Consider the following 26,780-nt stretch of genomic DNA (forward strand, 5'->3'; position numbering starts at 1 on the left):
TTTCGAACCCATTTTGCTTCCTCTAACTCCACCTCCATCAAGACTCTCAGTGAGGGAATTTCCACTTCGACTGGTAGCACAGCTTCCATACCATATACCAAAGAGAACGGTGTGGCTCCAGTAGACGTTCTGACTGATGTTCTATAAGCATGCAAGGCAAAAGATAACTTTTCATGCTAATCTTTGTAAGTTTCAATCATTTTCTCCAGGATTCTCTTGATATTCTTATTCGCAACCTCCACTGCCCCATTCATTTTTGGATGATATGGTGTCGAATTATGATGGCGGATCTTGAACTGAGTGCATACTTCATTCATCATTTTGTTGTTCAAGTTTTTGGCATTATCAGAAATAATTATCTCCGGAAGCCCATATCTGCATATTATCTCTCTTTTCATGAACTTACATACCACAGATCGGGTCACGCTAGCATATGATGCAGCCTCTACCCATTTGGTGAAGTAATCAATCATCACAAAAATGAATCTATGCCCATTCGAAGCTTTTGGAGTGATGGGACCAATGACATCCATGCCCCACATTGAGAATGGCCAGGGAGGAGCTAAAACATGTAATGTTGATGGTGGAGCATGAATCTTGTCAGCATAAATCTGACATTTATGACATCTCCTAGCATAATCAATACAGTCACTCTCCATTGTCAACCAATAATAGCCAGCCCTCATAATTTGTCTAGCCATCATATGACCATTTGCATGTGCCCCACAAACTCCATCATGCACTTCTTCAATAATCTTCTTTACTTCAGCTGCATTTACACATCTTAAGAGCACTTGATCTCGACCTCTTTTGTAAAGGATATCTCCGTCAATGAAAAAATTCATAGCCAATCTTCTAATAGTCCTCTTATCATTTTCAGTTGCATGTTCTGGGTATTGCTGGCTTTTAATGTATTGCATGATGTCATGATACCATGGCCTTCCATCAAATTCTTTTTCAACACCTGAGCAATGTGCTGGTACATCTTTCACATCCAGCTTGATGGGTTGGATTTCAATACTTGCATCTATTTTGATCATTGCAGCTAGAGTAGCCAGTGCGTCAGCAATTTGGTTTTCCTCTCTAGGTAGATGCTCAAACTGAACTTCTTTAAATTGCTTAACCAACTCAGAGATGTATTTATGGTACTGAATCAGTTTAGAGTCTCTTGTCTCCCATTCTCCTCGTAACTGATAAATGACTAAAGCTGAATCTCCAAACACATCTAACACTTTGATCTTCTTTTCAATTGCTGCTTGTAGACCCATAACACATGCCTCATATTCAACCACATTGTTTGTGCAATTAAAATTTAATCTGGCTGTGATGGAGTAATAATATCCATCAGGAGATATCAAAATTGCCCCAATACCATGACCCAAAGCATTAGCAGCTCCATCAAAATACATCCTCCATGATTTTTCAACAGGTTCATTTTCTTCAATGGACATCACATCCTCATCAGGAAAATCTAATTTCATTGGCTCATAATCTTCGACTGCACGATCAGTAAGGAATTCAGCTATTGCACTCCCTTTAATAGCTTTTTGAGTCACGTAAATGATATCATATTCTGAAAGCATAACCTGCCACCGTGCTATTCTTCCTGTCAATGAGGGCTTTTCGAAGATATACTTAATAGGATCCAGCTTTGCTATGAGCCAAGTAGTGTGATAAAGCATGTATTGTCTAAGCCTTCGAGCTGTCCAGGTTAATGCACAACACATCTTCTCTAATGGTGAATACTTTGACTCATAATCAGTGAACTTCTTGCTCAAGTAGTAAATTGCTCGTTCTTTCTTATCAGTTTCATCTCTTTGCCCCAGCACACATCCCATTGAATTTTCATGCACTGTCAAGTACAAAATCAAAGGTTTTCCTGGCATTGGTGGCACCAACACAGGTGGATTTGACAAGTATTCTTTGATCTTATCAAAAGCTTCTTGGCATTCATCATTCCATTCTCCAGGATCATGTTTTCTGAGAAGCTTAAAAATAGGATCACACTTATAAGTGAGTTGAGAGATGAAGCGAGCAATATAATTTAATCTCCCTAAGAAGCCTCGCACTTCCTTTGAGGTATGAGGAGGAGATAAGTTTTGAATGGCTTGTATCTTATCTGGATCAACTTCAATTCCTTTTTCACTGACTACAAAGCCCAATAGTTTTCCTGATTTGGCTCCAAATGTACATTTGGCAGGATTCAACTTCAACTGAAATCTTTTCAACCTGTCGAACAGCTTTTTGAGACTGACTATATGATCTTTTCCTTCATAAGATTTTGCAATCATATCATCTACATACACTTCTATCTCTTTATGCATCATGTCATGAAAAAGAGTCACCATTGCTCTTTGATAAGTAGCACCAGCATTTTTCAACCCAAAAGGCATGACTTTGTAACAGAATGTTCCCCACATGGTCACAAATGTAGTTTTCTCCATATCATCTCGAGCCATCTTGATCTGATTATAGCCTGAGAAACCATCCATAAAGGAAAATGTAGAGTGCCTAGCAGTATTATCCACTAGAGTATCGATGTGAGGTAAAGAAAAGTTATCCTTAGGGCTTGCTCTATTCAAATCTCGATAATCAACACACATTCTCACTTTTCCATCCTTCTTAGGAACTGGCACTATGTTGGCTACCCATTCAGGATATTTTGCCACTTCTAAAAATCCAGCATCGAATTGTTTCTTCACTTTCTCTTTAATTTTCAGCAGCATCTCTGGTTTCATGCGCCTTAGCTTTTGCTGCATCGGTTTACATCCTGGTTTTAAAGGTAACTTGTGCTCTACAATATCAGTGCTGAGTCCTAGCATATCCTGGTAAGTCCATGCGAACACATCTATATATTCTCGTAGCAGCTCTTCTAGCTTCTGTCTTTCAGCTGGTAAAAGAGATGTACCAACTTTGACCTCTCTTTTATTCTCACCATCTCTCAAATTTACTGATTCAGTAATTTTTTGGTGGGGTTCAATTGGCTTATCTTCATGTTCTATTAATTTTAACAAATCAAGAGGCAGTGTATAGTTATCTGAATCTTCCTCATTATCAAGTTCATCAACATGAATTAAGTTTTCAAAATCAAATCCGAGATTAATGCCATGATTATCCTCATGTTCATTGTTTGAGACCCTGCAAAGGGTAATATGGAAAGAATATTGGCACACAAAAATGGAATGGCAAGAAAATGTATGAAAGAAAAGGATGAAAGGTAAAACGAGGATAAAAATGACAGAAAAAATACGGATGCATCTTCTAAGTCTTTTATTAAAATGAAAAACATAAACACACCATAAAAGATCTCCTAATACTCGTAGAAAGTAATTAGAGATTTTAAGTTTCACATTACTTTTCCAAAGTTTTAAAGGCAACAGGCAGCTCTGTAACTTTCCAATTATCCAACTCAAAATCTGAAGGACAAGGGTACACGAATAGCTCTTCACTTCGACTCTTCTTTTCTCCATCATCCACCATTTGAATGGCCAGCTCTGAAAATTTTTCCATGAATCCTGCACTTGGGACTCTCGGTAAATCTGAATAAATGTATCCTCCCGAGTGAAAAGAATCATAAAGGTAAGGAATGACTATTAGCTCTGACTCCAGCTCATATCCCTTAAGATTAGCTATCCTCTTATCTCTTTTCTCATTCATCATTCTTACTCTATCTCCTCTTGTTGGCTTATATCCCAAGCCAAACCTGTCTCTCTTTTCATATATGGCCGATGGCTTCGTAATTCCTTGCAGGTTCTTCCCAAGTCCGACTTCAGGTCGCCATCCCATCTTGGTAAACTGTTTGACTACAATTTTAGTAGTCACAGATAAGTGTGGTGAATATAATTTAGATCCTCCAGCTATATATGTTGTATTGGCAATCTCGAAAGATCTATAAGAGCATTCTAAAGCTTCATCTGCCGATTCCACATAAGGAGTATTTATCGGTTGAGTTACCAATAAATCTTCTTCTCCTGCCACACATGTTAGCTTCCCTTCAACAATAAATTTAACTTTTTGATGTAATGAGGATGGGACAGCACCTGCCATATGGATCCACGGTCTACCCAATAAACAACTATATGAAGGAGAGATGTCCATGACTTGAAATTTCATGTTGAAAGTACATGGGCCAATCTGTAATGGCACTTCTATATCTCCCAACACTTCTCTTCTGGTTCCATCAAAGGCTCTCACTATCATATGACTAGGTTTCATATAAGATCCATCAACAGGGAGTTTTGCCAGAGTAGTCGCAGGTATAACATTGATGGATGAGCCATTATCAATCAAAACCTTAGCCATTATATGACTTTTACATATCACAGTAATGTGAAGAGCCCTGGTACTTCCTCTACCTTCAGGAGGAATCTTTTCATCACTGAAAGAGATATAGTTTGAAATCGTCAAGTTGCCAACAAGCTGTTCCACATATTCAACAGAAACACTGTGAGACACATATGCTTGATTTAACACTTTCAGCAAAGCATTACGGTGTGACTCTGAACTGAGCAATAATGACAATAGCGAAATTCTAGCTGGCATCTTGTTAAGTTGTTCTACCACGCTATACTCGCTATGTTTTATTAACTTTAAAAATTCACTTGCTTCACTCTCAGATACTGGCTTCTGCCATTCTTTTTCTAGGGTTGTGTCAAGATCACTCTGACTTTCATTTTCTTCTCCTACCTTGGCTTTCTCCTTTCTAGCTTTTTCTAGAGCTTCTGGGGTATAACACCTCCCACTTCGAGTTATGCCTCCTACACCCGTTATGTTGGCAGTATCTGGGTTGACTACGACATCATAATCGTACTTCCAAGGTACTGCTTTATCATTCTGATATGGAAAAGGGCCAGAAACTTTAATTGTCACCACTGGTCGAGAGACGGGTTTTTCTAGCTTCAATGTTGGCTTCTCATCATAATAGATAGTTACTGGTCTACGCCCAAACTTATTCTTTGAATCAATGGTAGACACTTTCACCAACTCTTCTCTCTTTTAGTAAAACTCTATTCGACCTTCATCCATCAATTTTTGCATCTCTTGACGGAATTGGTGATAGTTTTCAATAGAATGCCCCAGAGCACCTCTGTGATAATGGCAGCTTTCAGTTGAGTTAACCGCTTCAGAGTAATTTTGAGGTTCTATCGACTTCAGCATGTCAGCTTTGACCAAGGTTTCAAACACTTTAGCCATATGAGTTTTGACCTCTTCTATTCTTCTTTTCATGTAACTTGTTTGCCCATCAATCAAAGCATTTATTGATGGTCTGGTATGATTTGGTAGAGGGTTTTCATTGACATTTGGAGTCCCTTGTTGGCTGGTATCAAAATTTAATACTCTTTCATTGATTAACCCCTGCACTTTATGCTTCAAAGCAATACAATGCTCAGTGGAATGACCTGGATTCCCATAATGATAATCACAATGTGCATTGGGGTCATACCATTTGGGAAACAGAGGTTTCAAAGGTTCAATAATAACAGGAGCAAGCAGATGTTTTTCAACAAGTCGAGGATACAAATCTGTGTATGTCATGGGAATTGGGTCAAAATGAGGTCTTTCTCGATTGTTATTATTCTGTGAGTTTCTTTGATTGCTGTTTAGGTAGGTTGGTCGAGTAAATGGTCGAGCTGGAGGTGCTGGGGTGTAATGGGATGGTTGAGGGCTAAAACTTGATCTGGGTAACGATTGTTTGGGGGTTCGGTAATGGTATGGTTGTTGAGAGATTTGGTTTATGGTAGAGTAGTAATGAGGGTGTGGGTTATATGAAACAAAAGGATGGTGTGGGGGATTTGTGTGAGTGACAACATGTGTCTCCTGCTCTTTCTTCCTTAATGTAGCTATCCTCTTTTCAGACCCTTCAATTTTACCACTTTTGATAGCATTTTCTATCATCTCCCCTGAAATTACCATGTCAGAGAAGTTTTTCGTGGCATTTCCCATCAATCTGTCATAATACGGGGCCTTCAGTGTATTGACGAATAGCACAGTTATCTCTTTTTCAGTCAGTGGTAGTTGTACTTGGGCTGCTGCATCTCTCCACCGATGTGCGTATTCTTTGAAGGTTTCTGTCAACTTTTTCTCCATATTTTGTAATGACAGTCTATCAGGGGCTGTATCCAAGACGTGCTTATACTGAGCAAGAAAAACTTTGGCCAAGTTTTTCCATGAACTGATCTTATTTCGATCTAATTGCACGTACCATTTAGCTGCTGAACCAGTCAAACTATCCTGAAAACAGTGTATCAATAGTTTGTCATTATGGGTATAACCCGTCATCTTTCTACAAAACATGGTGATATGAGTAGATGGACACTTTGTCCCATCGTATTTCTCAAAATCTGAGGTCTTAAATTTTGGTGGGATAACCAAGTCAGGCACTAGGCTAAGCTCGTTGGCGTCAATAACCCCATAAGTGTCATTACCTTCAACCGCTTTAAGCCTCTCTTCAAGCTGGTCATATTTGTCTTGAATTTTTGAATTTATAACAGGTTCTGACATTTCGTGAGACTTCTCTTGCTCAACAGGGTCGTCAAGATTTGGTACCATGATGGGATCGACTGGGATGGGTCCCGAATTGGCATTCAAGTGGGTCGGTTGCTGATTTGCAGAATGATTGACATAGGGGTACGGCTGCGTACTTGGTGGTTGTATGTGTATACCCCGAGGAACTTGAACCTGAACTTGAGGTGGAGTGAATCCAGGAGGGTATAATGGCTCTTCCACATTAATCTCATCTCCTGTCCTAGATACACCAGCGACTCCTTTTCCTTTCATTGATCCAATCAACAGTTGTCTTAATTCAGCCATTTGTGCTTCAATTTTTTGTTGTATTTCCATCACTCTTTCTTGTATCTCCTCTTGTACCCTTTCGACCCTTTCAAACCTAGCTGTATTCTCTTCTGCCATGGCTCGAGTCTGGGAACGAGTATTATATCTATGCGAAATTGACGGGTTGTGATTCCTTGGCTTTGCTATCCTTGAACCTTAGTTTATCAACCACGAATTAGATCGCATGATATAATGTCGTTGATATTATTGTTAGTATGAAAATGCATGCATGAAATGAATGGAATGCAAATTAGGGTATTATCTTGGATCGATCGAAATAAAAAGAAACTTTCATTAACCATGGGAGTCTTTACACATCATCCAATCATTCTTGCATTAAAGCCATAAAAACATTTGATTTGAGCATATTGCTCCTTAGCTTCATGAAAAAAGTGCAATAATCTTTGACTGTGGCCTTGGGTTGGTACAATCTCTCGTTCCAGGGCTTTCGCCTTTTCAACCATGTTGCCTGCTTTTTGAACAGCCTTGTAGATTTGAGCAGTCAGGTGTTCGATGTATTGCTGCCTCCCTAAACTTTCTGCTCTCCACATCTCTCGAGCATCTACCTCCATATTACAAGTGCGAGCCCAATAATCTTCTCTATCTTGCCACTCAGTCAAAATCTCATTTATGTGCCTCTGATTGCTTGTCAATTGAAGCTCCAAACTCATTAATTCATGCTCTAAGGCTTTTTTCTTGCTTTGCAAATCGGAGTTCTTGCTTTGTTCCCTCATTAGCTCAGCTTTTAGCTTTTCACTTTCTCTTTGGTGCCTTGTTACCTTTTCAGAGGCCCCTGAAAGTTTTTCTTTCCATTCATGTTGCTCTTTGGTGAGTGTGAAGATCATTTCTTTGTTCTCTCGAGCTCTGTTCTTCCAATATTCCACCATGTCTCGTAGTTCTTTCACATCCTTTTTGGATCCCTTCAAAGGTCTACTATCCAACCTTAATTTCTTATTTTCTTGATGCAAATCTTGCAGATCCTCTTTCAATACTTTTCGTTCTTTAGTCAACTTCTGTACTGCATCATTTTTCATCATCAAATCATATCTTAATTGGTTAACCTGATCCATCATAGCCACCTTTTCTTTCTTTAACCTTTTCTTTTCAATCTCAAACTCTCGTTGAGCGATCTCAAGAGTCGACAATACCGATACTGAAACAGGAGCCGACAACTTCTCTGAAACATCAGCTGGTAGAGGCCTAATTTCGTTAACTCTTTTCATCCTCCACGCAAGGTAACCTTCAGCAACATTATCAGCGAGTCTAGCTGGGCTCATTCGGTTGACCTGCTTCCATGCTTTGATGATTTCATGAACCCTTCTCATATAACCGGGTGTTCCATAATCAAACTCGAGTGAACCAAGCCCATGAGTCATAGGGATGAACTGTCGTGAATCATATTGTCTTTGAACCATAAGGGGCGCGTAACTCACTGCCCCCCATATTCCTAACAGAGGTACCCATGACTAGTCTCCACAACTATATAAGATAGCCATCGGAAGCATCCATGGTGCCCTCCATGTTACATCTTCGCTAGTGAGCTTTAAAAAGAATGCCAACCACTGACTTTTTGTCCAATCTTTTCTCCATTCTTTAGTCATAAACTCCTTGATAGGACTGAAATGCACGGAGTATGGTCGAAATGATGTCTTCTCTTTTCCCCAAAAATGGCTTCTGAGCCAGATAAATAGTAACTGAGCACACCCCATAAATCGTCCTTCACCCTTTCTTTGACAAAAATTAAGTGATCTAATAGTTTCTGCCAAAATAGTTGGTGAAGGGTTTATACCTTTATCTAATTGCTCAAAGAAATCAACCACTGATGCTTCTATATGTCCTAAAACCTTAGGGAATATCATCAATCCATAGATGGCCAAAGCAAACACATCCGACCCCTGATCGGTATCAATATACTTTCTTATGTACTCGAGCAAAAAAGCTGATGGAATGATGTCAACCCTATTTTTTTCTTTCTTGTGCTTGTCTATCTCTTCAATCTCCACTTGCATGATCTTGGCTAATTTTTTTCTATATCCAGTGGTCTTATGCTCTTTCCAATAGATCTTGTCTTGATTGGTAGACTCTATCCGGAGTAAAGAAGAATATTCTTCGATCGTGGGAGCCAAGTCTTCTTGGTTGAATACAAAGCATCGATAAGATGGATCCCAGAACTGTATTGCGGCTCTCATTAGCTGTTCATCAACCTTCACAGACATAAGCAGTGCCACATCCCCGTATTTCTTGGAAAAAGATTCTTTTTTCTCTATTCTCTACTGTTTCCAAATGGCTTCCAATTCTGATATATTATTCTGACTGAGATCCACATGCACTGACTGTAGTAGCACCGATATGTGACCCTCTACTAAGCAATCTCCTTCTTTCCTCTGAATACCTTCTGAATGGCTCTTGACCTCTAAGTAGCTCTTACACACATATGACATCCTTTAGGTTTTTTGAAAGTTTTTTTTTTAGATTGGTCCAAAATAATACCCTTTTAAAAATGGTACCTATATGATGCATGCAACAAAATTGAAGACAATAAAACAAATCAATAATGTAAATAAAACAAATAAATAAAACTAAGTAAATGAATGAACAAGCATAACAGAATATACATAGTGTCCTAATTTAGGTAATCTTTTCACAAAAGGGACAGTATGGCTCTATCCTAAAGTTGGACTTTACGGCTCATTATATGCTGGGTTAAGATTTGCATGTCTAAAGGTTCCCAGACTATTCCTCACATCATCGTCCATTATAGACTAGTAAGGCTCCCCAATCCTCACCCATTACAGGCTACTAACGGAACGGGTTCAATCTGAGTGAAAGTGTTTCGCTAGCAAATGCGGAGGTTATCACCTCACGAGAGCGTAGCTACTTCACTTCCTCCTAAAAGGACGGAGCCCGGGTATAGAGCTCATGTATGCAAGTGAATATGCAAAATGTGTGCAAGGTAATAAATCAAAAACCAAAATCAAAATGAAGTAATAACTAGCACATAATTTATTTCATTTATTAACATGACTGTTTTCAGAAAAAAAAATTAAAATAAAAGAAATTAAATTAAATATCAAATAAAATCAATTAAATCCAACCATTGTCAATAGCGCATAATTAAAATTTTGGCCTGACTCTCAAATAAGTCTCCAGTGGAGTCGCCAAGCTGTCGTAACGGTTTTGAGACCGTCAGACGTAAAAACGAGTTGTTTTAAAATTGAGAAAAATAAAAAAAAGAGGGAGTCGCCACCAATCTTTATTAGGGTGTGATTGGCCACCCAAAAGTTTATCTTTTTAATAAAACTATAAAAACGGGTTGTTTAAAGTTTATCAAAAAGATATATTTCGGTCTACAAAAAATCAGGTTGGGTCCGGGAGTCGGTTACGCGTGGGGAAGGATTAGCACCCCCACAACGTCCATAAATTGGTACCATTCAACTATGCGCTATTTTCAATGTCGGATAAAAATGGTTTTAATTTGAAATTTAACATTAATTTCCTTTATTTAAAAAAAATTTTTTTTTTTTGCTAAAATTTTTATTTAGGAATATTGAGAAAATCTTTAAGTTAAAGAATTATCTTAAAATTCTCCAACATCTAGGCAGAATTTAAAGTAACCCTTTTTGCTTAAGATTTAACACAACAATCCTTAAAATGAAATAACACTCTTTACAAAAAATTGTTGGTGACTCTCCAACATCTAGGCAGAGTACCATGAGTAAATTAAAGAGAGAATAATGCAGACAATTATTGATGATAATACGATAACATATGTATGCTAATGAATGTCATGTAAAATGAAATGCAATTTAAGAGTTGGATTCTTAAATATAATGAGACCACCCCGACTCTCCAACATCTAGGCAGAGCTTAGGTGCGACTGTTTATATTTAAAATCCTAATTTTATTATACTTTTTTATTTATTAATCTTATTATTAATATGAATTATGAACTCGTGTGAAAAGACTTAATGAAGTAAAATTTCCTAGATACCCCATCATCTAGGCAGCATTCGGGAACAAATTGCTTCCAATAGAATTTTCACACGTGTCCTTAGGATTTTTCGGACTTTGGACTTCATGGATTTTGGATTTCGAGCGGTTTTGGATTTAATGAATTTTGGATTTTTAAGGGTTTTAGAAACCTAGGATTAAGAAATAGCGCTTAAGGTTTATTTTTTTAAGAAAATACGAACATCTCTAAAAATCCCCAACATCTAGGCGGATTTTTGAAGCAAGTTCGATTTTAATAATTTTTTAAAATTAATTAAAAATTTCTTATGTTTATTTATTATTAACAATAATTCTCCAACATCTAGGCAGAATTACTGTTTTAGAAAAATATTTTTATTCCCTCCAACATCTAGGCAGGGAAAATTATTATTATTATTTTAAAGCATTTTAATATATTTTAATTATTATTTATTTTTAATTTTATTATTATTAAAACGATTAAACATTTATTCTAACAAATTTATAAATTTATCATGCAAAAATATAAAAATATATTTAAAATAACAAAAAATAATAATAATAATAATAAAAAAAATTAGAAAATTAAAAAAAAAAATTTTTTTTTACCTAAACCGGACCGATCAACGCTGGTCCGGGCGGTCTGACCGGTTCGACGGTTGGATCGGCGGTTCGGTTCGGTCTGGTTGGTTCGGCGGTTCAGTACCGGTTCGGTTTTGTTTGGCGGTTCGGTCCGGTCAGACCGGGCAGAGCGGATGAAGGAAGCGGGTCGCGGGTCTGGCGCGCGGACTCCGGGTCGGGTCGCGGGTTGACGCGCGGATCTTCGACCTTAAAACGACGTCATTTTGGGCCTTTAATGAAACGACGTCGTTTTGATTTTGGCAGTTTATATAAAAGGCTCAAATTTTTTTTTTGTCAGTTTTTCATTTTTCTAGAAAAAAAAATTTTTTTTTTCTTCTTCAGCAGATCGCCGGTCATCCGTTGGTGCCGCCGCCGTCCGTCGTCACCGTCGGTCTCCGGTGGTCGAAAAATTTTAAAATTCTCCCACAAGCTCTTCTCGACCCCCTGAGCGTAGATCTGACCTCCTTTTCACCAAAAGGAGTCTCAAAATTCCTAGATCTGTCTTCAAAGTTTCGGCCACAAAAAAAATTTTTTTTTTCTGCGTTCTTTCCTTTTCTTTTTTTTTTTGAAGCTGACCTTTCTTTCTCTTCTTCGTGCAGGAAGCTTGGCGCTGAGGTTCCTCGCCTACGGCGAGGACTGCCTTTTTTTTTTTTGTTTCTGTTTTGGTTTTTTTTGTGGCGGTTCTGTTTGTGGTTGTTTTCGGTTGGTTTTTGTGTTTGGGTATTTTGGGTGTTTGGGTGGGTAGACCGGAATTTTTCGTTCCTAAACCCTCAAGCTGGAAAAAATTTTTTTTTTGTTTCAGAGCTCTCACCTGAAAAAATTTTTCCGTCTCCTTTTTTTTTTTTTTCTGGGGTTTATGTGTTGATTTTATAGAGTTTCAATTAAGTGAGATTTTGCTGGCTGTAGGGTGGTTAGTTGGTAACTGTAGGGTGGCTGGCAGGAAGCTGGTTGGGAGGGCTGGTTGGGTTGCTGATAAGGAGCTGGTCAAGGAGTTGGTCGAGGTAGCTCGGCATCGCACCAACTCCTTGACTTCTTTTTTTTTGTTTGTTTACTTGTTTTGTTTTTTTCTGTTTTGTTTTTTTCTTTTTTGTTTTGTTAAATATTATTATTATTATAAAAAAAATAAAATAATAGACCGGGACAAAATCGGTGTCTACAATAGATTTGATATTTCATGCTTCTAGAGACTTGATGGTTTTCTTTTCCTTTGAAAATGATCAGAAAAACTTTTCTGGTTCAAGATGATAGGGTCATCCAACCTTTGGAAGTTGACACTTTGTGGTTAAACGGATTTGACCAGCCAGTTTGGTCTGGTTCTTAAAACACTGGTTAATTGTGCATAGCTTTTTGAAGTTCAAATTTATTGCATGGCCTGGCACATAGAGTGAGATTTCACAATTTATTCTTGTTATATATGTAAAGCTGACATTGCATGGATAGTCAGAAAAAGAAAAAATTGATTATAATTTAGGGATGAGTATGTTGTTCTACGATCTAAATTATTATTCACTAATTTATTTGTTCCTTATGCTTTGATAGAATCTAATGAAATGAGGACTTCTTGTCTACAGCTGATTCATAGCCTAGTGGACAGAATTATGGAAGTTATGGGGACTCCTTTTGTTCCAGTTGCTGATAATAGTGGATATTATATAGAGCTTTCTGATGTAAGTCTCTAGTTCTCTATTTTCTTTGGTGCATGAGAAAGAGATAGAGGACATGAGGAGAGAGACATGCTCTTCAGCTTGTCGGTCATGATGTACTTATGTATTTTATGTTTACTGAAGGAACCTGAGTATTTATCGGGTAGGCAAGCCAAAATCATTTACAAAGGGAGGTGCGTTGGCATTTTTGGTATTGTGCACCCTGGGGTATTGTTGTCCATTCGAGTAATTTTGTTGGTCAGAGGTTATGTGGGTTCTCTTGGTTCTTGGCTATTTGTGAATCCTTCTGCTCCGTAAAACCCGTCAACTAAGGACATGCCGCGGCCATTCTGGATGCAATGGATTTAAAATCCTAGTTTCCATTTTGTTTTGGAATTATTGGCAAAAAGTTTACAATTTGTATAGTCCTTTACCGTAGCAGTTCCAAATGTGTTTTTGCTGCTTTTTTTCTTTATTTTCTATATTGAATACAAGTGTTCATTTTTTCTTTTACTTTTAATCGTCTTCATTAATATAATTTTTTGCCAATGAAGAGGTATTGGTGTTTTTTTTTTTTTTTTTGTTAGACTTTGGTTTAGAATGGCCTAGGTTTTATCTAGTCATTTTCTGTTTTCCTTTGTTTCATGGTGATTTTTACATGGTGATTGAATTTTAATATATTGTCAAACGCAATAAATTGTAGAATCAAATTTCCTAGGTTTTCATTCCTTAGGCTGCATTAACCTATCAGTCATCTAACACTAACTCAAAACTTAAATTACTTCCTTCACTTCTAAATTTTGCTCTGTTTCAAATTGAATAGGTATGAGTATTTTGTCTCCTTACAACTTATATCCTTTACGTTTGATAAAGTTAGTTGTGTCCACGTAGGTACTTCAACGCAGGACAACATTGAAATATGTTTTCTACTTTGAGAAAGTGGACATTATTTTGAAACATCCTAAATTTGTGAGATGGACATTTAACTTGAAATGAAAGAAGTAATAATCTCATAACTTTCTTTGTGTATTTGAAAGATTGCTGAAAATGATTCACTTGTAATTTTGTAGCCAATTTTGTGTTGAAATCCTGATTTGCATACCTAATGCCTTTGTTATAGAAATTTTTTCATGGTTGGAACTCCATGTAGTGAACTAAAGAATAAATTTGGCACTGAGTTTGTTAAGGGGTTTGGGTTGGGGTGGGTTCTAATAAAATAATATCAACTCTCTTCACTTTGCTCAGTCCCTTACAATTTCTATTTTGGTAGGAATTAGAACAACCATGCTGAAATTATGGAATTAAAATTTTCCTTTTTACAAGTTTAGAAATGTACCAAACCATGATATTGAAATGAATTAAATTAAAGTTATGAAAATTCATTTGTTTATTATAAATAACTAACTGCAAACTTGAACAATGAGTGCAGCTGTATCTTAGCTGGTAAATTTTGTTGCTTGTGCCAAAGACTTGGATTAAATGTTTGCAATGACCAGGGCTTGGGGGTTTAAGGGAAGGGGAGGACAACAATCTTGTTTTGTTGCCCACACTGGGACTAAAAGAAAAACAGATCAGATAGAAATCAAACTAATGAGACTGATGCTTCTCTTTGGTGTATTTGATCTCATGTTTTGCCAATTTATCAGTGAATATGAGCTCCATGTAATTTATCCGGAACTTTGTAGAACATTTTTTCCTTCATTTTTATTCTATGGAAAATCTCTAATTTGAAGTTCTTCCTTTAGCATGTTGCATTACATAGATGATTTTGCTCCGTATTGCTCTCCCCATTTTGTTTTCTTCTTACATATTATAATGCATACTTTCTAGATGCATCAGAATCGAAATATCATGAATTGAAATTTTAAGTGCCTTGGTGAGTAAGAGTTTTATATCTATCATATTTTTGTCGTATGGTGTTCAGGTGTTGAATAATTTTGATATTCCTGATCCGTACTTCTTCTTGGAACTTGACTTGGAGAGCGTTTAATACGACATGTTCCATGACAGCTGATGTCAGTTTTTTCCATGTTTCTCTTTTCCTCTCCTCAGGTTATCATGGTTATTGTGATTAAATATTATGGTTCATTTGCTCATTTACAGGCTTTATTTTCTGTATTGGAATTCATTCTTTATAATTTTATTTATTTATGTATTTTTGCTTTGAGGTTTTAATAATCTGTCTTGTGCTTACAAAGTTTACACCTATCTTCCTTATTGAACAAACATGTACATCAACATTGGAGTAAGAATGTTTGCTTCAGATTTCTGAACTGCTGATGTAAAGAAATTGTTGATCAAATTGGCAATGTGGCCTTAATTGTTGATCAAATTGGCAATGTGGCAGTAAGGCCTGACTTAGCTTATTTAGAGTACAGTTTTGAAATATTTCCATGTTAGTTGACTCAGTGGCGCCCATGGAGAGGAAGTAGGTTTGATGAGTCCTTGTTACCGACGTTGAGAACATTTTTTTGTAGCTAACTTCAGGTGTTTTCGGTTCATACCGGGATGACTAGCTTTTGTAAGGTCAACATTCTCCAAAATGGGACAAAAAAGGTGTTCTAGGTTCATACCCAAATGATTAGCTTTTGTTGGGTCAACATTCTCTAAAATCAAAGAAAAACTGTTAAGATGAAACAGAATATTGTTAACATCTCAGGCATTAATCTTATGTCCAGCAAGGTTACTCTGGTACAGATAGAAATATATATAGCCCATTGAAACTAAAAAAATTTGAGTGCACTATGTCGGTTGCTTTATGGCAGTTATATTTTGGTGATGCATTTTTGTTTTTCTTTCTAGATTTAACGTATAAACATTCATCATTGGTCAGTTGAATCAAACATTAGATATGATTTGATCGTATTTGATTATAAGTTATTAAGACTTTGTGATGATACTTAAGAGGTAAAGAGTCCCTCTAATTATCTTTTTTCCACACTATTTACACTAACATGATGATGTCAACATTATGATTTGCACTGTTTACCATGGCCTGTATTAATTTTACAAAGGTAAGTTCTCATGTAATAAATTCTGCAATTGCCAAGTTTTGGTGTAAAAGCTGGATCAAACTTTACACCTGCATCTGTAAGGGGTGTTGGAGGCCGGGAATTCAAAGATTTGGTTAACGTTTCTTGGTTGACCTTTTTTTGCGGACACTGCTGAAGAATCCTATTTTTGTGTGGGAATTCAAATTGAATGTTCCACTTTGTCAATGACACAAAATTTGAAGAATGTGCTATTTTGATTCTTACATAAAAAATTTCACTCTTGAAGCGACATAAAACGATAAAGGACTGCATTTAAAGTTAATATTTTAATGAAGGGTAATATTAAAAAAAAGCATTTCATTTTAGGATAGTTGATAACATTTTAAAATATCTTAAAATAGTAAAATTGATATTCAAACCTGTTTTTATTTGGGAAAGGAAGAATTCTACTTGAAATAATATTTCCACGTTTAGTGTTTATGGAACTCTTAAAGAATTACATTTTGTAAGAGTGGATTGTGAAAATACTAATTTCTCTTTCTTTTCTTACTTTTTTTATATCAAAAAAGTAAAATAGTTAAAAGTAAATCTTTTATTTATCATGACTCATTTGAGTGGTGCATGTTTTGGTTCAAAGCATAGAATATATGATTCGAATCTCTCTTTATTTTTTTTAATTCTTATTATAATTTTCTACACACTTTCTTTTATCTCCTTTTTAAAGGAATGGATATTGACTTAAATCTAGGTTCAGTTTCGTATTCACCTCTCCGTTAATAAAAAAATTCTCTCTTATTGAAAGGTTAAAATTAAAGTAAATCATTTTTTATTTAGTAGTTTTAATAAAAAATTTTCAATTAAATATAAATACAGCGTTCTCTTTCTCGTTGCATCCATTCTGTTAGAATCAGGAATTGGAAGGCACATGTATTCATAAAACCAACACGTGTCAAATATCTTACACATAAAAAGCCGGAAAGCTGCAACGTCTGGTCCTAATGAGCTTATAAATGAGCAAAGATAATGAATGATGTGATTCATTCTACGTTAATTGATAGTAAAATCAAAGTGAAAAAGCAAAGAAATAGAGAAACGATTGAGAGATGGCAAAAGAGCAAGGAGGACATGAAGCATGCAAAGGCAAAGGCAAAGCTATCAGAGGAGGAAAGTTTGAGGGTGGGCTATAAGCATGGTACTCCTCTTTGAGGGTGGCAAAATAGCTGACTCTTCTCCGGCTGACATATTTTCTAATGCCCACAACATTAGTTCAAGGCAGGCCTCCCAATCCCATCCATCACTTTCTTCTGCTCAACACTCTCAATCTAGTTCTAACAGGAAAACACCACCAATCAATGCTGATTCTATCTCCAACAACAACAACAATAATAACAACACCACTTCTGCCTCGATAGAGCAACAATCATGTGATCCGTTTGATGATAACTTATTAACCTCTTAATTTTTGTGATTAGGATTGAATTCTGATAATAATAAAAAAAAAATCCAATAGGATTAACAAATAATTCTCTTAATCCAGTTTGCTATTTTAATGTTTTCTTTTCCTTTTTTTCTTTGGGTTTTTTTTTTCTTTTCTTTGTGTGTAAGTTGAGATTTGTTGATCTCCAAAGAACTAAGCCGATGATTCAATAATTATTGTTAACTCAATAGTAGATAATTGAGAACATATTTTATATTGGTTAATTCTTATTTCTAATGGTAAGAATAAGAATTTGTTCTTATGGCCATTTAGTTTGATTATTGGAGTTCTCTCTTATTTGGTTTGATTACAATATGACATGATATATTTTCGATGTTGGTTTAATAATATTTGTTCAATTATTTTATAATAATTTTTCTTTATTTTTAAATTTAACTTAAAATCATTAAAATTTAGTTGAAATTATATTATTCAATTTTGGATAAAGTATTGAAAATTTTTATTGATTTTTAAATAATAAGAAAGATATTTTTCCAATATAAGTAGTAAAAAAAATCTTTTTTCAATAGAATTAAGATGCAGATGAATTAATTGCCAAAAAAAGCATGCAAAGATATTAACGTCTTATGTGTCATCAACCCTTTAAAAAGGTGGATGGTGGGAAATAATAATCTTACATGTCCTTAGCCAAACAATCCATTAGAGATTTCTATGAACTTGGTATCCAGTATGTCATTAACCAAACAACCTATTAGAGATATCGTGGACTTGGCGTCCGTTTGATGAAGGTTCAATGTTTGTTTAGGGCCTCACGCAGCTAATCATTAGAGGTGGAACAAAGATTTAAACTGTTGTACTATTTTGTTGATTTTGTCGTTTTGGAATAAGAAGAGAGTTCAAATTAAAGTCCATACATGGACGTAAAAATATTATCATATTAATAAAAATATACATATTTCATTTAATTTTTAATTTAAAAATATTGATAAAATATTTTTAATATTTAAAAATAATTATAATATAAATAAATAAAATTAGCTTGCCTTCGAACTTGAACTTAGGGTTTTAATGGCTACCTTTATCTAAATACTATATATATGAAATAAATTCCAAATTTTTATTTTATTTTTCTCAACCAATAGGTAGATTTTATTAATGAAACCCTAGGATGGAAGTACAGAGATACAGGGGCAACAAAACCAGAAACACCCCATACCAAAATTTCCGCAGCAACAAAAACCAAATCTTTATATATAACATATAGTCTAATGGCTTGAGAGAAAAATATTCCGTCATTTTCTAGAAATGGTCGCATGAATTACACAAATCATATATTATGATCATTTGAATAAGTTGATCACGAACAAGTCAAACATCTCTCCAGTCACAGTTCAAAACTTGTAAGAACATTAACCCGCCCAACCAAAAAGTCACAACCATGCATACATATGTGTTTTTGCACTGACTTAACATTGATCTAATCCAGTATTTTCATATATACATACATATATATATATTAATGTTTGAATTTAAAGACAAATAATTTTTTTAAATAATTAAATACCAAATCACAACATGCTCATAACTTTACTTATATAATAAAAGCAACCTTGTTGTTTTAGTTGAGAAAATCTTTGATGATTGCGTCCAGAATTTTTAAATTGAATCTTGTCTCCTTAAGAAAAGGGACAGTTTCTCCTTAATTACACCGAACTCCAATATTTCAGTCAAAATAAATAATAGAACAAGAAAGAAAGAAACATAATTTTGTTTTTCACAAAAATAAATTGTAATCTAACAATAAAAAAAATTATAAATATTAAAATTTAAATATCAAATTTATTAAATATAATCCCTTGAAAATGATTATATAATTTAATTTAATTAAATTTCATGTTAAAGAAAAAAAATTGCGTGCCCACCACGTTATTTTTCTTGTTAAGGAGGATTTTTCTAGATTATTTTCCCGTCTCTGACCATTGTAAGGAAGCAATTAATACCAAATAACGTACAATTTCTTGACAGAAACACCTGATAACTTGGTCAATGGCAGCACATCCTAACAGCGACTATTTAATCAAATATGATTCCTCATTGTTTCTCCTCCTTTGACAATGATTAACTTACAAGTTTTCTTCTGGTTAATTTCGTGCACGTTGAAAATTCCTAAAAATATTTTATAAATAAGACTTTCTAGAAAAAGAAAAGATTTCTCATTCCCAATAAGTGGCGTATTAATTTTTTTTTGTTTAGAAAAAATTTTAAAATTCCGTGGATGGGATTAGAATACCTGATTAAGATAATTTGAAAAAAATAATAAATTTTTATAATAAGTAATAGGTCATGGCAAGATCCTAATTAACCCCTCTTGTACATGATATATATATATATAACGAACTAGTCAAAAATTAACAATAAAAAAGTTTGCAAAATGAAGTGGATCAACAAAATCAAATTGTAAAAGTAGTATATTTCATTATACTTGTGATTTTACTACACTTGCAATTTAATTTTATTGATTCAGTACATTTTAATATAGTATTTTTATTAATTCTCACTTGTAAATAATTATATATTAACTTATTTCATCTTTCTTTCATGTTTACATAACTGTAATTTTCTTATTTTCTCACCAACAAAGTGTGTGCGCAAAACTAGTCTATACTAATATATTAAACCTCTGATTAAATTTGGGGTTAGGAGTTAAGTAACACCAACTTAGTGAATTGACAAAAGAACATCATTATTTAATAATTAAAAAAATTATTAAGGGTTTGTTGGTTTTTACTTTACTTGAAAATATGGTTTAAACAATATCTTTTAAATTAGCAGTTGTGCATTTTTTTAAAATTTCAAAACTATACGTTCAATTAATATTTTTTTTATGTGGGATTGTAACCCTTTGCCATAGCAAATACTTTTGAGTTTTAAAATACACTATAATTCAAACATTTTGCATTGGAGATATATAATACATTGTTATTATTTTTTGTTAAAGAAAGTTATTTTCAAGACTTGTTTCTTCACGAATTTGTAGTTCATGAAGATTTTTCATTTGTGATTTCGGTTGTAGTTCTCCTTTTCAAGCCTTGTCTTGAGCCTAAGATGAAATCTTTAAAAAAACAAATGAAATGGCTTCAACGGTGTTGTAAATGTTACTTTCCTTAAAGCTTATTTTGTCCCTATTAGTCATGGTATGGAAAAAGGAAATAACTGAAATACCTCCAAGATACAATCAAGCTTATTTGATGTCACCTTGCCCTTGTCATATCAAACCACTAAACATATTTTGATAAGTAATGAAAAACATCTAACTTTGAATATTAATTTATGCAAAAATAATATCAAAGTAACTAGTCTTTATTTGTGAAAGAATAGGAGAAAAGAGAGAGTGATTTCAGATAAAACTATCATGAACATTTTCTATCTCTTTAAATGAGCATTCACAATCTCTATTTATGGAGATTAAATGCTAAGGTTGTGATTCTTTGATTATGTTGTTAATTTCAATCAACGATCACTTCCTTTAATTAGAAAGATTCCTTTCTAAATCATCATAGACAAATTGGTTCATTTGATTGATCATTCTTTTCATTTCATAGAAATTATTTTTCACATTTTAAAAAATTATATTTTTTCACTATAGTAGTCGACTGTTCGCATAAGGTAGTTGATTGCCTCTTTATATTTTTTGTTCTCAAAACATTCCATGGAAGAGGGTAGTCGATTTCTTCCTTACGATAGTTGACTTTGTTTAATTCTAGAATACTGAAAGCTTATAGCAATCTATAGTGCAATCAATTCTAAACATAGCAGTCAATTCCCTAGGGTAGGCAGTCGATTGTTCCTTTGTTAAGCTTTGTATCGCGACTTTGGTACTTTTCTAGAATGCATTGCAATCAACTTTTTTAATATAAGTAGTTGACTACTCCTCAAGACAAGAACATGGCAATTGATCGCTCTTGCTAAGACAGTCAACTATTCCTATAGTATGCCATCTTTTATTGATTCTTTAAGTCGAGAATAAATCTTTTTTTATCATAGAGCATTACTTTAAGGTATTAAATAACTTAAATATGATTTCTCTTATGATTAAGTTTTTACTTAATCAAACTATTTTTATATTTTGAAAATATTTCAAACATTCCTCTACCTATTTTAAAAAATAAGAAAATTTCAATATTTTCAAAAATTTTATGCATAGGTGAAGATATCATATAACATGATTTTACAATCTTCACTCTAGTGATAAAGTGTTGTTAAGCTAATCAAAATTGTATGGTACATTTTAAATATTTGAACCAACTATTTTATGTGATTAGTCATACACTAAACCACACATAAACTTTTTCATATCTCATTAAAAGATAATATAGCATGCTTGAACACAATTTCAATGGTCATGTGTCTTTATATATTCATAAGTGTTTTCGAAGCCAAGCTCTTTACTTTTACAAACGGCACCACTCCCACTCGTATGATACACTACATTAAGAATACAACCATAAAAGCATTCCAACACTAAATTTACATGTTATAGATCCATTAAGAGTTACACTTATCCTTATTTTATAACAAAGGGTTCAAATTTATCTACCTTAGGATGCTTTAACTTAAGTACTTCTATTCACATTCAAATTATATACTTTGACTCATTAAAACGTAAGATTTAATGTGCAATTAAGCATTGAGTAGATGTTTCATCATTTGTGACTAATTGAATTAACTATCCCTCATGGAAGTCTAGACATCATTCCAATACAATTCCTTCATCAAAGGATTTGTTTCATTGGCTTTGACAAAATATATGGTATACCTTTGTCAAATTTTCACATAAATATGCTTTAACTTGTCTAGATATCAATTTCTTCTTTTTAAGCCTTTGATAGCGTAATTTAACTATCACTATAATCTTATAGTAAATTGGCTTAGTCCCTAAAGGAATTATAAATTCACTTCATTCCTTACTTGCCATTTTTAATACTATAAAACCTATAAATTGTAGAACTTTATCTTGTTTCTTTAGATTCTAAGAAACACATTCACAAACCTTTGACTAGAATGCTTATTCCTTAAGATAACATTTGTCTAATCAAAATTCAATTTAGATTTCATGCCAGTAATTTTGTATAAGTTGATACACAACCATACTTGTTCTTTAAACAAGTAACATTTAGAAATCTAATTATATGATTCACTTATTCTTTTGACCAAGATCCTTGAATCATACATTTACAACTTTTATTTAAGTAAGGCATTTATATTCTTCAAATTTAAAGAATCCTTTCCAAGTTCATATGAATTTCTTTTTGAGCAATTTTAATATGAGGAATTGCCTTGAATGTATACATTTTTTTGGCATCCTTAATTCAACCACAATTTGTAATTGATCTATTAAATTCAATTAATATGACTCTTCATGCTTATTATGTGCATGATTAATACATTCTAATTCCTCTTTATTTCTTTTCATTGTTTTTGAAAAACTTTTATTATTGTTTTATGTCCACAAATCTTTAGAATTTGATTTATAGTACATAAAGTTAAATTGTTCCTTTATTTGGAACTTAATTTGATAATGGCATTATGTCATTAATTCTTTTACCTCATGGGTCAAGGGATAGGAAACTTGTTCTAACCTTTTCGGTTAACATTTATCAAGCATTCTACCACAATAAATTAGTGTTTTCAAGAAAACTTAGTAGACTTCATAAATTTATCTGTTTCTAATAGTAATGTATTTTGTATCATGATATAATTGTCAAACTATATACAACCAATATTTTGCAAATTTATTATGCACACCATAACTATAGTAAATATCAACAATAGAAGTCTTCTTTTTTCTTCTATTAATCAAAAAATTAGTACAATTATTCTCATGCTTATTTAACCATAGCATATACATAATCGATAATAGTTTCCTTATTGCATATATGCATTCTTTTATACTATTATTCAAAAGCTATGTAAAATTCCATTAAAAGGATTCAAGCATTAGAAAAGCATAATTCTACTTTAAGGAAATAAATCCCTAAACTTTTCATTAAGCATGTACTTTATCAAATTAACTAAAATACTTAATCTCATAAGCTAATGTCATACTTAATAAATTCTATTATTATGCATTAATCATTCATAGTAACAATAGGAGTCATATTTCTTTCCTTTCTTCTATTTATTAAAGCTATGTAAATCATTACTATGAATCAATTCATTTTAGGGCATGATTTTTCTTTTAGAAAACAAGCTCTAAAACAATTTATTAAGCATGTAATAATACAAATTTTATTATTAAAACATGTTATCATAGAATCATTCAAGACATGCTATAGATTCGTGCATATAATCAAATTAAAAATATCAAATATATAGATTAATAACATGATCAAGCACACATATAATATCATGTATTAAAATAATCATGCTATACAATTTTCTCAAAAAATGATTCCAAATAAGACATTTAACCATGTCATTTTATCCATAGTCCTAATCCAAAACACAATCCATTCATATTTAGACAAGGCAATTTGTCTTTGTCACCATTATAAACTTGAATCAAACTTCTTAAACATAATATAAATTATAAATTTATAGTGCTTTCACTTTTTGGTTTCAATGGGAAGGAATACAATGTTTATCACATATTCTTCGTTATATTGATTGGAATGCCTTTAATTAAATTATTGTCTTTGCTACCATATATTGTAGCACTTGACATTATCCAACATACCACACAATATATACTTGTTACTTATGCTTGACAATCTTATAACAAAGTTCCCTATTATTATTACTAATGCACTATCCTTTCTTATAAAAGAAAGTACCAGTCATTCTTTTAATAATTGTATTTCCATATAACTTGCAACCTTAATTATGATTTTCATGGTATTTAGCATTATGCTTTTACTATGTGGATTAACTTAGGTAAAACTTTATTCCACTTTATGAACACTTGACATAGATGTTTGTTGTTCATTCTTATATTCCTTGTATTACAAGTCTTTTATAAATTAAACATAAGCCTTTCAAGATTTACAATTTCACTGTATATGAAATATATCTTGATATTATTTTCATGAAGATGGAAATATATTCACATTTGATGGCATCATGAATTTAAGAAAATTCATAATAACATATAGTTGTTACTATATCTTATATAAAAATACAATAACTATCATTTCAAAATCATGCATTAAAAAAATTAAGAAATTAATAGGACTAATCTAATTTTAGGTAAGAAACATTATAGTCATTCTTTTGGTGAAACTATTCATTTTTCTTGACATTCCTTCAATGTGAACCATTTCTCTTCTCATAAATTGCTTCATTAATATTGTTCCAATTTTCAAAACTCTATAACTATTTTAATATACCTTTTAACCACTCTATTTTAAGTTTTGATGGACATGAATTAGCCTTAAGATTGTTAGTTTTAAGATTTGTTTCTTCACAAACTTATGGTTGGAGATGATCTTCCACTTGTGACTTCGAGTTATAGTCCTCCATTCCAAGTTTTGTCTTAAACCTAAGATGGAGTCTTCAAAGAACAAATGAAATGGCTTCAAAAAGTGCTACAAATGCCATTTTCCTTAAGGTTTATTTTGTCCTTACCAGTTAAGGTATGCAAAATGGATATAACAAAAATGTCTTTAAAATGTAATGAAGACTTGTTGATGTCACCTTACACTTATGATATCAAACCATTAAACATCTCTTGATAAAAGACAAAAAGCATATAACTTTGAACATTAATTTCTATACAAATAATGTCAAAGTAATTAGCCTTTATTTGTGAAAGAATGAAAGAAAAGAGAGAGTGATTTCAAATAGAACTATCTTGAACGTTTTTAACCTCCTCAAATGAGCACTCACAATCTTTATTTATAGTGATTAAATTCTAAGTTTGTAACTTTTTGATTGTGTTGTTTTAATAAAAAATCACTTCTTTTATTGAAAAAGATACCTTTTTTAATCACAAATGAATTGGTTCATTTGAACAATCACTCTTTTTGCTCCAAGAGAAATTATTTTTCAAGGTTCAAAAAATTACAAATTTTCACTAGAATAGTAAACTACTCACAAAAGGCATTCGACTACCTCTTTGTATTTTCATGCTCCATAAAAGCAAGGCAGTCATTGCTGCCTCAAGGCAATCGACTTCCTTCAATTCTAGAATACTCAAAATTTATAGTAATCGATAAAGCAATCAGTTTTAGCTATAGCAATTCATTCTCTATATTAGGCAGTTAACTGCTTCTTTATTAAGTTTTGTACCAATACCACTTTGATACCTTTCTAAAATGCCTACAGTCAACTGTTCCATTTTGTACTGAGATCACTTTGATACCTTTCTAAAATGCCTATAGTTAATTGTTCCTCAAGGCAAGAACATGGTAATCACTTGTTTTTACTAAGGTAGCCAACTACTTCAATAGTATGACATCTTTCATTGATTCTTTAAGTCTAGAATCAATCGTTTTAAACAACGAAACATTACCTTAAGCTATTAAATAGCTTAAATATGATTTCTCTTATAATTAAGTTTTTACTTAATCAAACTATTTTCATATTTTGATAAAATTTCTAACAAGTTATATACTAATATGTTAATTTTTAAGTAAAAATGTTTGTGTGAATGAAAGTGAATAAGTGAGATAAGAACACAAAAAAAAAAAATTGTTTGGCCATGGTGGCCTACATCAATGGGAGAAAAACCCAAAGGGTTACATTGTAGATATTTTTATATGAAAGAGTATACCGACCCTTATCTATATAGGTAGTGTAGATAATATATGAAAAATAATAATGAAAGGGATATTAAGGATTAAAATAAAGTATAATTGATTGTATATATATTTTCTAAATCAATAATTTATTGATCCTACATTACTAGAATCATCTTATAATTATCTTAAAAAATTCTTGAAAAAGTCAATACTTGTCGATATAGTACTAATAATAATTCTTATTTTAACAAAATTTTGAAATACTTATTTAAACAACTTTTCAATTATTAAAAAACACAAGTTATCACCATATCCATATTTACTTAATAATTACCAAAGGATTTGTCTTGTATTAGTTGGCAAAGTTTTAAAATGAATTTGCAAATATGACAAAAATAAAGGAATAACTAAAAGTGTTTATGGGTTGGATTGGATCGAATCTTTATTTGGTATTAACAGTTTATATACTTATTCATATTCAGTCTAACTCGATATTTCAGGCCTAAATTTTTTTGAAATCCTACCCAAGTTAAAAATATAAAATCCA

The 26,780-nt window shown here is 33.0% G+C and overlaps 2 protein-coding genes across 3 annotated transcripts in view; both read left to right on the top strand.

The window, feature by feature from the left end:
• LOC111289224 (phenylalanine--tRNA ligase beta subunit, cytoplasmic-like) overlaps window positions 1-13,609 on the top strand; it is a 44,716-nt gene extending 31,107 nt beyond the window's left edge. For both annotated transcript variants that reach the window (XM_089768007.1, XM_089768008.1), the window contains 2 exons: window positions 12,993-13,088; window positions 13,209-13,609. In XM_089768007.1, the coding sequence (XP_089624133.1) occupies window positions 12,993-13,088; window positions 13,209-13,382 (270 nt within the window). In that variant the 3' untranslated portion in view covers window positions 13,383-13,609. The remainder of the gene's footprint in view (window positions 1-12,992; window positions 13,089-13,208) is intronic.
• Window positions 13,610-17,080: 3,471 nt separating this feature from the next.
• Window positions 17,081-17,588, top strand: SMP1 (seed maturation protein). The gene is given in 2 exon segments (XM_022881521.2): window positions 17,081-17,260; window positions 17,262-17,588. Coding segments are annotated over 2 exon segments (435 nt in total). The 3' UTR covers window positions 17,517-17,588.
• Window positions 17,589-26,780: the final 9,192 nt, after the last annotated feature.

This window comes from Durio zibethinus, chromosome 11 (assembly GCF_047325235.1).
Source record: "Durio zibethinus cultivar Kanyao isolate XHJ-2024 chromosome 11, ASM4732523v1, whole genome shotgun sequence".
Classification (NCBI taxonomy): Eukaryota; Viridiplantae; Streptophyta; class Magnoliopsida; order Malvales; family Malvaceae; genus Durio; species Durio zibethinus.